The sequence below is a fragment of the Bison bison genome, unplaced genomic scaffold (assembly GCF_000754665.1).
Source record: "Bison bison bison isolate TAMUID 2011002044 unplaced genomic scaffold, Bison_UMD1.0 scf7180017864198, whole genome shotgun sequence".
Taxonomy (NCBI): Eukaryota; Metazoa; Chordata; class Mammalia; order Artiodactyla; family Bovidae; genus Bison; species Bison bison.
The window spans coordinates 5,708,452-5,721,379 of NW_011494770.1; the positions used below are offsets into that span (position 1 = coordinate 5,708,452).

The 12,928-nt window shown below is 41.8% G+C and overlaps 1 protein-coding gene across 1 annotated transcript in view; it reads left to right on the top strand.

Annotated features, from left to right (window-relative positions):
- The window catches only part of AHI1 (Abelson helper integration site 1), a 218,121-nt gene that overhangs the window by 176,738 nt on the left and 28,455 nt on the right, over nt 1-12,928 (top strand). The window contains exon 26 of the mRNA XM_010844305.1: nt 2,825-2,925. Coding sequence (XP_010842607.1) covers nt 2,825-2,925 — 101 coding nt within the window. The remainder of the gene's footprint in view (nt 1-2,824; nt 2,926-12,928) is intronic.

Genomic DNA, 12,928 nt, shown 5'->3' on the forward strand with positions numbered 1-12,928 from the left:
CCAGGCCTTGAGAGAAGAAAATAGAAGTAACACAGACAGCTTAAAAACAAAGGGTAAAGACTATCAAGCAAGGGGAGAGCGTAGCAGCGCTTCTTCAGAAAAACACGTCCCCATGGGTTGTCAGCTCGCTGTGGCATAGGAAAAGCAGAATGCTCAGGGGTCAGGAGAACTGAGCACTAATCCTGGCATCACAGCCAAGACTGCCATGCCTCCGTTTCTTCCCACAGAACAAGGAAGTCAAACTCCATCATCTCTAAGCTTTCTTCCAGACACACTAAAATCATATAGTTCTATTAATTAAAAATAGAATAGAGGCAGCCAAGAGAACACTCTCCATTTTGAATGTTTACCAAGTCTTTTGTTTCTGCAAAATAATTATTAAAATAATAGTTGGTTTGGGGCTAGTCTCTGAAATTCCATTCAGTCCAAACTATGGCTGAACAAAAGCACTATTAATTTCTAACCTCAGTTCTAAATTTTTAAAGGAAACGAAATAAAGGAAAGGAGGAAGAATTTCTTCCATGAATCCTGGGTGCTGGGGGCTAGGCCCAGATAAAATTATTTCTCTTGGGGCATCACCTCCCAGGTTCTGCACCCAGCCCTTCCCATGGCTCCCTCCCCAAGAGCCCTGAATCTCACTGTAACTCCTTCCCCTCCCTTGTTTATCTGCAGCTTTCAGCAAACTCCTCCCCTCCAAAGTGCTAAGTGTCTCGAAAATTACCCACTTTTCTCTCCCATAAAAAAATTCTTAATTTCCTTTGTGCCATGGTTTTAATTCTTTTTCTCTGAGCATTAAACAGCTAATGACTCTTAAACCTTATATGAAATATACTTCTATGTTTAAAGGAGTATGCAGACTGGAGAAAAGTTAAGGCAGTGTGGAAGGAAGAAATCTGGAGACAGGTTAATTCCCAGGCCTCTCCCCTCCACTCAGCACTTCTTACTTCCCCGTCATCTCAGACATCCAGGTGGCTCCCCTCCCCTCCCAGTGATGGCTTCCCACAGGACCAGCAGCTGGAATTTTGCAGGGGTAGCTGCTGTTTTTAAACCAAGAGCTTCCTGCACAGTCCTAGTCACTCTGGAGAATATCTTTCATTTTAACTAGATATTATAATCAGTTATTTCTTCCAGATACAAGTGGAAACATTTAAAGTATTTTTCCACTTGATAGTATAAAATGATTGTGTATGTCCAGGCAGGAGGATATTAGATGCTAACTTTAGAATCTAATTAGTTTGCAGAAATAACCTCTTAGGTTTGCAAATATTGAAAAACTATAGATATTTGATCCACAGGGGATTAAAGATTCAATAAAACTTGGTTTTCTTCCTTAAGATCCAAAGTGGGACTTACAAAGCATACTACAGTAGCCATGCTTGGTGGCTGTGTGCAGAAAGCAGTTCCATGTCTCAGGAAGTGGATGTCCTTCTGATGCCATGATTCTTTATTGTACCCCGGAATAATTGATGGGGTTTTTTTTAGCATTAGTCATTGCTTATTGAGAAAGGCTTGCAAAGGCCAGAACAAACAAAAAGTTTTCAGAAAACCTGAGAATATGACTGAATTCTCAGTTCATCAGGCATTCTTTTCCTTTCCTTTTATCCTGCTTTTTACCTGAATGCAACAAAAACTCACCTGCCCAGTTTTAACATTCGAGGAAAAATGACTGTCAGCAGCATATTCCACTCTGAAAATAGTAGGAGAAATTCTCCTTTATCCAAAACCAGTTATACAGAGCAGATGCTCTGAGGGAGCGTGTGTGTGTGTGTGTGTTATATACACACATAACCTCTTTCAAGCATTCAGTTGAAAGCCCTATCCAATAAGAGAATGATATAATAGAAGACATTGGTACCTTGTTATCACAAAGGACATTTCCCTTGTATCTTAAGCCACTGGAAAGGGAAATTAGATCAGCCTCCGTTAATCACATCTAACATCCTTTCCAGTAAGAGACAAACCCATAATAAAATCAGCCCATACACAAAGCCCATTAATGTAGCTCATAATTTTAGAATTTTGATCAGGTACAACTTTGGTTCAATTTTGAACTCTTTGTCTCAATTCAGAGTTGCCCATCATTTAACCAAAACAGATTTCCTTTTTAGCCTTTTAAAATTCCCACATAACAACACCATGCATATACATGGATTATACAGATTATAACTTTCGATTATAAGAACCTTAGACCGAACACCGTGAGTAGATTCTGTGTCATACATACTCCCAGTCCCATGTTTGTTAATTTCATACCATATTTGCAAATTATCCTTTATCCACCTCCGCCTGGCAAAATCCTGCCTATTTTTTAGTCTGACAAACTTGCCGCTTTTTCCATTAAGCATTTACCATCTCCACATCAGAACTTGTCTTTGTTACTGTCTCTCTTCGGAACAATATCACACTTTGTTGTATATTGCAGTTCATTGTGAACACATCTGTCTCTGACTACATTGTAAGCTCCTTGAGAGCAAAGACTGTCCTTGGTCATCTTGCTGTATGATCTTGCATGTAGCAGGTTCTTGGTAAATGTGTATTAAGATAAAACGAAATAAGCAGCTGCATGACCGCACACATAGTCAGTAAAAATGAGACTTCCTCCATTTCTGAAACCTGCTGATCAAGACTTGCCGATCATAAGTTGTGCTCTTTGGATAACAAAGACTGTGAGTTGGCTTAATGAAGTGCTGGGTCAGCTTATTGTGAGACCAAGGAAGTGAATAGCAGTGTCTTTAGTTGCATGTCTGCTCCTCCGCATTGTTGTTTTGCCCCCATGGAATGGTGCTCCTCAATTTGATGATGTGAATTCTTTGTTCCATTCTAGCACTCTATCGAGAATTGCCTCCGGAGGTAAAGGAGCGATCCCCTCCTATAACCCCTAAGGAGAAAGCCAAAATGGAAAAAGCTTTTCCAGCTCCACAGAAGGTAAATGTTTTCAAGTATATGTATTCCATGTACTTTGATTTTCACCATCTCTGGATGAAATAATACTTCATTTTTCATGCTTATACCCTTCATTGTTTATATTATTATTTCTTCTAATATTGCCACCAACATTATGAAATATATAAGGCAAATCTTTACTATAGCCATTTTCCAGATAAGGAAACTGAGGAGGCTCAGAGAGATTAAAGTAGACCCCCGAGTCACAGCCCAAGTGATAGGATGCGAACCCAAAGTGGAACTTGTAACTTTTAGTGTCGTGCTATTTCCACTCAATGCATATTTCTGTAACTGTGATACTGACACTGTCAGCAGTCTCACCTGAGGGGTCCACATTTATGCTAAAAAAAAAAACATTGGGGCCCACAGAATAAAGATGCTCTATCTTTCTAGAGTATTCCTCTTACTTGTTTGTAATTTTAAATGTTTTCAGGTTAAAATAAATATGGATATATAATCAGCCAGAGAAATGTCATGATTTTTTAGCCTGTGCGATCAACTCCTTAAGGATATCAGGCAGAATTCTGATGCTGGTAGTGCTTTGGTAGAAAAGTTTATAAGCACTGTACCACCGTATATATTACTTATTTAACTTATTATGTGACATTAACTCTTACCTTAGGCTGAGTAACTTTGGTTCTTTTTGACTCCATAAATTGGCAGGCATGTACATGTATATAAATATATATATATATATACACACATATACACACACACACACACACATATAAACAAATACCATGCCATGATAGGCTTCTGACAGTTGAACCTGTCGTGTATTTTTCTGCCATTCATTCTGTATTTGTTGAGTGCTTACTTCTGTGCTAAGCACGCTTTAGTCCTCACTGAAACAAGACTGAGTAGCCAAGGCACCTGCCCTTGAGGAGCCTACAGGCTGATGGGTGAGACCTCTGCAAGCAGGCGATTTCAGCAGACTATGGTGGGAGCTAAAGTAAAAATCTAATCCTCTAAAATATGCCCTAGGGAGTCCAGGAAGAGTTCCTGGAGGAAGCCAGGCTTGAGCTGAGGCTTATAGGATGAAAAAGGATGCGCTAGGTAAATGATCTTAGAAAAAACATTATAGCAGAGGGAATAGTTTGGGTAAGGTATGGGATGGGATGGTAGGCAGCACAGGGCCTGATGGAAAGAAGAGTAAGTGAAATATAGGAGCCAGGCCTAGCATGCTCTGCTCAGATGCTTAGACTGTAGCCTTCAGACAGAGGGGATTCCCTGGAGAAGGAATGACATGTACAGATTTACAGGAGAAAAATACCATTCCGGTGGCAGCATGGTGGTTGGATTAGAGGGAGCTGGAAAATTGGTGAAGAAGCCATTGAAAACAATACATAAAAACCTGAACTACTAGAGATGTAGGGGAGGTGTCATAAGGTAAAGTTGGCAGGATTTTATGATTGATTAGATATGATTAATTAAGTTGGAATCTAGGATTATGCTAAGGCTTATTATACAGCTACATGGATAGTGGTACCACAGAAATAATAAAGGAATAAGGAGAATTTGGGGAGTTACAGAAAGGGAATGTTGGGAGTAGGATGTGATGAGTTGTTATAGATATCTTGATTTGTTAGAGGTGTCTCTAGGGCTCTCAGATAGAAATATTCACTGGGGAGCTAGTAATTCAGGACTGGAATTTGAGAGATGGTAGAGCTTCAAAATAAAATGAGGGAGTTAATGTATTCATTGAATTGTATGAAGACAGTTGAAGTTTGTAATAAAGGAGATAGCATAGAGCAAAGAGTTCTGAGAGAAGGCAATCAAGGACAGAATCCCAGTTGAACACTAACTAGGATTTAAGGGACAGTCAGGTGAAGGGCTTCCCTTGTGGCTCAACTGGTAAAGAATCCACCCGCAATGCAGGAGACCTGGGTTTGATCCCTGGGTTGGCAAGATCCCCTGGAGAAGGGAAAGGCTACCCACTCCAGTATTCTGGCCTGGAGAATTCCATGGACTGTGTAGTCCATGGGGTCGCAAAGAGTTGGACACAACTGAGCGACTTTCACTTCACAGCTGAAGGGAAGAAGATTAAGAAAGAATAATCAAAGGAGAAAGAAGGGGAAAAAAGAAGTGGCCTGGAAGCCAGGGGGAAAGAGAGGTTCAAGGAGGGTACAGTGAAGAGTGTCAGAAACAGCTAGTCAGGTGGGGGTCAGCATGTGACCACCAAGGACCTGGCACGCAAGCACTAGTGTCAGGGACTCACACTGCTGGGATGAGGGTTGATGAACAGAACGGGCCTCCGCAAGTGAACCTGGGGAAGACATTCCCAGAGCTTCACTTGAAGAAAACCAAGTGGTGGCTGGAAGGATGACCTGGTTCCAGGAATGACTTTCTAAATACTGGAATGACATAAAAGCATATCCTGAGGTGTCAAAGCCAAGGGGACAGGTGCACATTGAAGGCAGATAAAGAAAGCACACGTGGATCTTAGCAGAAGCAGGAGCATTGGAAAGACAGGTTGATAGATTAGTCTTGGCTTAGAGCAATGGTTCTCCACCGAGGGTGATGTTGCCTCCCAGGACACATCTGGCAATGCTTGAAGAAATTTCTGTAAATATCAGCAAGGTGAGGGGTACTACTGACAACTAGTGGGTGGGGGTCCAGATGTGGCTAAACATCATAGCATCCCCAGGACAGCCCCCTCCATAAAGGAGTGTTGTATGGCCATGCTGAGCATAGAGCTGCTGCTGCTGCTGCTAAATCGCTTTAGTCATGTCTGACTCTGTGCGACCCCATAGATGGCAGCCCACCAGGCTCCTCTGTTCCTGGGATTCTCCAGGCAAGAACACTGGAGTAGGTTGCCATTTCCTTCTCCAATGCATGAAAGTGAAAAGTGAAAGTGAAGTCGCTCAGTCGTGTCCAACTCTTAGCGACTCCATGGACTGCAGCCTACCAGGCTCCTCCATCCCTAGGATTTTCTAGGCAAGAGTACTGGAGTGGGGTGCCATTGCCTTCTCCGGAGCATAGAGCATTACCCCTCTAAAACAGGTAAACATAAAAGAGGATACAGGTAAGTTGATAGCGTGGAAGCTTAGAAATTGAGAATATCTCCATGTTCTCCAAAACAGGAAGGCAGGTCTGCTTCCAGTGTGAGGGTCGTAGAAGTGAGACAGGAGGAATAGTGACTGTGAGAATACCTGTAATGACAGCAGGAACAGGGCTCACTGGGGACAAATAAAGAGATTCCTGAGTAGTTCTGAGAGCTACTGTTTGAATACTGTAAAAGCCTTGGTGGCATCTTTCCGTGTTGTTGGGTTTTCCCTCAGTAATCCTCAGCATCTAGGCCTGGCAGTGCAGAAGGCAGCTTTGGTCTGATGCATAATTGGAGGTTTTGTGGGTGTGACAGAGAACAAGAGCAGAAGAGACTTGATAGCATTGGTCAAACAGTCACAAGAGTGACCCACCACAGAGGATCAGCCAGATCAGAAAGGACGTGGAATTGAGAGAAGACTGGCAGACTTAGCAAGGTTGCAGCAAGCCACCCACACCCCAGTGGCAGCATAGTGTGAAACAGGAAAGGAATTAACTAACTGAAACAATGACCTGTAAATCCAGAAGTTCTCTTGCTTATTTAATATATCAGATGCCAGATAATTCAAAGTTATGATAAATCCACAGAGTTGTGTATAAGAGCTGGAGTGAAATTGAAGGACATGTCAATAGAATTGAGCTGGTCAAGGAATTAGAGTTATTGGTTGGGCAGGTTGTTCTCTTGGACATTAAAATTCCAGGACAGTTATAAGAGTTGGGAGGAAGAGGGCACAGGTGAACCAGGAGCTGAAGTTCTTAATTCTTGTGTAAAGCAGATGTTTCAACCTTGGCTTCACATTAAAGTCACCTGAGAAATTAAAAAAAAAAAAAAAAAGGGCCTGTGTTCACATCCACAGATTGATTTAATTGGGTTGGAATAGGGCCTTGGCATGGGTAGATTGCAGAAACTTTCCAGGTGATTTTAATGTACAACCAACATTAAGAACCATTGTGTAAGAGTGACCACAAGTCTGAAGGTAAGAGCTGAAAAGATACATAAAGGATGTTATAGCCAGATGTCAAGGTATAACATAACAGCCTAAAATTAGCAGTGGAGAGCTAAGAGGAGGCCACTGTTAACTCTAGCCCCCGTGGTTCATGGTTGGCTTATGTGTGAATGAACAGCTTATGTGCAGAGAATTGAAACACAAACAATTCTTGGTAAAACTCCAGTTACAAATCCAGCAAGGATTTATGGCAATGGTTGCCTATAAGAGTAAGGGGACTACAGTGGATACAGTTGAAAAGATTGGCATGGAATTTGGCTATGGGCAGATGTCACATGTGTAATAGTATCCATTGTTTGAAATTCACCATATTTGAGAATTTAGGAAGATGCTAATAACTTATATGCAGAGTACATCTTGAGAAACACTGGGCTGGAAGAAGCACAAGCTGGATTCAAGATTGCTTGGAGAAATATCAATAACGTCAGATATGCAGATGACACCACCCTTATGGCAGAAAGTGAAGAGGAACTCAAAAGCCTCTTGATGAAAGTGAAAGAGGAGAGTGAAAAAGTTAGCTTAAAGCTCAACATTCAGAAAACAAAGATCATGGCATCTGGTCCCATCACTTCATGGGAAATAGATGGGGAGACAGTGGAAACAGTGTCAGACTTTATTAATATTTTTGGGCTCCAAAATCACAGCAGATGGTGATTGCAACCATGAAATTAAAAGACGTTTACTCCTTGGAAGGAGGGTTATGACCAACCTAGATAGCATATTCAAAAGCAGAGACGCTACTTTGCCAACAAAAGTCCGTCTAGTCAAGGCTATGGTTTTTCCAGTGGTTATGTATAGATGTGAGAGTTGGACTGTGAAGAAAGCTGAGTGCCAGAGAATTGATGCTTTTGAACCTTGGTGTTGGAGAAGACTCTTTGAGAGTTCCTTGGACTGCAAGGAGATCCAACCAGTCCATTCTAAAGGAAATCAGTCCTGGGTGTTCTTTGGAAGGAATGATGCTAAAGCTGAAACTCCAATACTTGGCCACCTCATGCGAAGAGTTGACTCATTGGAAAAGACCCTGATGCTGGGAGGGATTGGGGGCAGGAGGAGAAGGGGATGACAGAGGATGAGATGGCTGGATGGCATCACCAACTCGATAGATGTGAGTTTGAGTGAACTCCGGCAGTTGTTGATGGACAGGGAGGCCTGGCGTGCTGCAATTCATGGGGTCGCAAAGAGTCAGACACGGCTGAGTGACTGAGCAACTGAACTGAACTGAATATAAATTTAACCTAAAGACATACATGCACTGAAAGCATTTATGACATCGGCATGGAGTCATTGTAACAACTAACAAGATTTGTAGTCTGTGTCAGGAACTGGGTGAGATGCTTTGAAAGACACGGCCTTTACTTGTGTTGGCTTACTGGTATTCCCACCTGTGCCTCAGGCTGAACTTTGACACTGAACCCACCTTGGTGTGTTCCTCTCCAACAGCCTTGAGCTACTTGTCCCTCAGCCAGAGGAGTTACAAGGAACTCCGGCACTGCCTCACTGGCTGCTGCGTCCTAATGAGCCTGTGCTCCTATGGAAGGAGACCTCTTCCCTGCCTCTGAGACTCCCTGGTTCTCACTGCCTGTGCCGCTCCTCTGCTTAGCAGAGCTTGCCACACCGTAGTCTCAGTCTAGACTGTAACTGATTTTTTAAATTATGTGTGCCTTGTCTTCTCACAGACTATCTTCATGCTGGAAATAGACCTTTATAATATATCCCAACAGACCTTCAGATGCCCTACCTGACCTTTGAGATCTGCTTCAGGCTGTCCCACTGCTGCCCAAACCCTAATTCCGGCAGATCCATAGAGCTTGTAGATGTGCACGTAAAACATTTAAAAACATAAATAGGTAGAGTAAGGATTTGTGAGAGGCTAGGAATACATTTAGGAAAAAAAGGAGAAAAATTCTCCTGGAGAAGATGGAGCTCAAATAAGGCTTTAGGGCTTAAGATACAAGGATTTCTTTTGTTGAAGAACACATTTTGATCTACTTTATCTGAATCCATGTATTAGACTACCAACCAACCAGTGAAGTTGCTCAGTCATGTCTGACTCCTTGCGACCCCATGGACTGTAGCCTACCAGGCTCCTCCATCCATGGAATTTTCCAGGCAAGAGTACTGGAGTGGGTTGCCACGTCCTTCTCCAGGGTATTGTCCCAACTCAGGGATTGAACCCAGGTCTCCCACATTACAGGCAGCCGCTTTACTGTCTGAGCCACTAGAATCTTACATATATGTATTTGTCTTCACATGTGGAACGTAGCACATGAATAGTTAGACACTGTTTTATGTCCCTTTTGGAGAAAGTATAAATAACGATCTAAGCTTATGTGAGAAGTCCCCGGGAAACGTTAATGCTGTCCCAGGTAACCAAAATGCCTTGGGTTTACTCTGACGCAAACAGCCAGCCCTTGAGAAATGTGTATCTGGGCTTCCTTAGCACCTGGCAGAGTTGCATTTCTTCAGTTTAGTTTCTTTATCAGAGTATGTATGGTTTGATTTTATCAAGATCCTGCCTTATAAACCTACCACAAATTCTATCAGATGTTTAATTTCATGTGCAAGTTTTATTTTTATTATCATATATGAGATAAGTTTTTTCTTAAAAAGAAAAAAGGACCTGAAAAGTGATCTCTGATAAGCGACTAGAATTGGGGGCGAGTTGGAGAGTGGGTCCTGAGTTCATAGAACTATAGAATTAGTGACATGGAAGGAACCTTAGAGATCAACCCTGGTGATTCTAGTCAGCTCCTTTTTGTAGATGAGGAAATCAGGATAGATCCAGAAAGGTTATAAGGAGTTCGTTCAGAACAACCCTGCTGTAGGAGCCCAGCCTCCGTGCTCTCAGGCCAGTACCCTTTGTCCTCCACGTCTAGTCAGCAGCACAGGCAGACAGCTGTTACCTGCACAGCTAGCCACATTTTGCATTACATTGCCTTTTTTAATGTAATAGCCAATATTATTGGCTGTGCTGGGTCTTTGTTGCTACACGGGCTTTTCTCTAGCTGTGAAGAGCAGGGGCTGCTCCCTAGATGCTGTGCGCAGGCTTCTCATGGTGGCCTTGCTTGTTGAGGACTAGGGGCTCTAGGATGTGTAGGCTTCAGTAGCTGTGGCCCATGGGCTCAGAGGTTGCAGCTCCCAGGCTCTGGAGTGCAAGCTCAGTGGTAGTGGCACAGGGGATTAGTTGCTTTGCAGCATGTGCGATCTTCCTGGATCAAGGATCTAACTGATGCCTCCTTTATGGGCAAGTGGATTTTTTACCACTGAACCACCAGGGAAGCCCTCACGCTGCATTTTTACATCCCTTTATATGTTTGTTTCATTGTACCCTTTCTTCATGTGGAAGCCTTTAGAATCATATTGTCTGTACTTCTTAAGAAAAACAGGAAAGAAACCCCTTCAATAGTTTTTTTTTTTTAATTTCTATTCAAACTATAGAATAAGAAGTAAAATTATACCATTTGGCAGCTGCTAAATCGTCTGAGTCCTTCCAAGTGGAACACACCTGTTGTGTCGCTCAGTGTACCAGATACCTCCCAACATTTCATCTGGTTCATTGAAGTGTTGGCAGGTGATGGCAGCATTTGGCTTTTCATCTGCAAGAGGAGGGGATGAGTCTTGTTCATTACACTCCACAAATGGCCAGAGACTCCCCAAATTAACATGTACCACGGGGGTATAGGAGAATGTTTTCTCAAGCTCATTCTAGAAAATCTTCACTGTAGTGTGCTGTAAATTTATGTCTTATAGAAAGAAGAGTACTGGTGCTATCAGGGAGAAAAGCAACTCAGGAGGTTTGGGAAAACAGAAGTGCTGACAACTTTCATTTGTGTTTATACTGTGAACTCTTTAGGCTTTTTATTTTTGCTAGCCTAAGTACTAACCTACATCATTCATGTATTAGTGGAGGAAAGTTGTTGATAAAGTTCCTTTTGTAAAATTTTTATTTATACTATAAAAGTAATATATGCTCATAGTTTTAAAAATCCAAACAATAGAGAATAGTGTAAATGAAAGATAAAATTCCTTTATCCAGCTAACATTCATCTTCACTCTGTTTCTTGCATACCCTGTTAAAGATGTTATCTGAATATATGAATACATGTCTGTTCATGTCTGTTCTTTGTTTTGATGAAACTAGGATCATAATATTTTTATTTCACCAATATATCTTGGACATCTTTTTTAATTAATTTTTTTGAAGTATAGTTGGCATACAACGTTAGTTTCAGACATGCGACGTGGTGATTCAACATTTAAATATATTATGAAGTGATCACCACAGTAAATCTAGTAACCATCTGTCACTATACAAAATTATTATAATCTTATTGACTATATTCCTTATGCTGTAATTTATTTCGTAAATGGAATTTTGTACCTCTTAATCCCCTTCGCCTGTTTCGCCCATCCCCCCATGTATCTGAGCCTGTTTTTGTTGTTCATTTGTTTTGTCTTTTAGATTCCACATGTAAGTGAAATCATAGGATATTTGTCTTTCTCCATCTTACTTACTTCTCTTAGTATAATACCCTCTAGATCTATCCATGTTTTCAAAAATGGCAAGATTTTATTCTTTTTATGTCCATTATATATACCACATCATCTTTGTCCATTCATCTGTCAGTGGACACTTAGCTTGCTTCGTATCTTGGCTATTGTAAATAACGCTGCAGTGAACATAGGGATACATACATTTTTTTTGAAATAGTGCTTGTGTTTTCTTCAGGTAAATACCCAAAAGTGGAATTGCTGAATTATATGGTGGTTCTCATTTTAATTTTTCGAGGAACCTCCCCTACTGTTTTGCCACAGTGTCTGTAAAAATTTACATTCCCACTGACAGTGCACAGAGGTTTCCTTTTCTCTGCATCCTACCCAACATCTGCTATTTTTTGTCTTTTTCAGGATAGCAGTTCTAACGGGTGTGAGGTGATGTCTCATTGTGATTTTGATTTGCATTATCTTGATGACAACTGATATTGAGCATCTTTTCATGTACCCATTGGCCATCTGGATGTCTTCTTTGGAAATATATCTGATCAGATCCTCTGCCCATTTTTCAATTGGATTGTTTGTTTGTTTGTTTATATATTATTAAGATGCATGTGTTCTTTTGAATATTAACCCCCTATTGGATATATCACCAAGCTATCTACTCCCATTCAGGATGCTGCCTTTTCATTTTGTTAGTGGTTTACCTCACTGTGAAAAGCTTTTTAGTGAGATGTAACACCATTTGTTAGGGCTTTCCAGGTGGCTCGGTGGTAAGGAATCCACGTGCAATGAAGAAGACATAGGTTCAATCCCTTAGTTGCGGAAGATCCCCTGGTGGATAAAAATGGCAACCCACTCAAGTATTCTTGCCTGGAAAATCGCATGGACAGAGGAGCTTGGTAGGCTACAGTTCATCAGATCAGATCAGTCGCTCAGTCGTGTCTGACTCTTTGTGACCCCATGAATCGCGGCACACCAGGCCTCCCTGTCCATCACCAACTCCCGGAGTTCACTCAGACTCACGTCCATCGAGTCAGTGATGCCATCCAGCCATCTCATCCTCTGTCGTCCCCTTCTCCTCCTGCCCAAAATCCCTCCCAGCATCAGAGTCTTTTCCAATGAGTCAACTCTTCGCATGAGGTGGCCAAAGTACTGGAGTTTCAGCTTTAGCATCATTCCTTCCAAAGAAATCCCAGGGCTGATCTCCTTCAGAATGGACTGGTTGGATCTCCTTGCAGTCCAAGGGACTCTCAAGAGTCTTCTCCAACACCACAGTTCAAAAGCATCAATTCTTTGGCGCTCAGCTTTCTTCACAGTCCAACTCTCACGTCCATACATGACCACAGGAAAAACCATAGCCTCGATTAGACGGACCTTTGTTGGCAAAGTAATGTCTCTGCTTTTGAATATGCTATCTAGGTTGGTCATAACTCTCC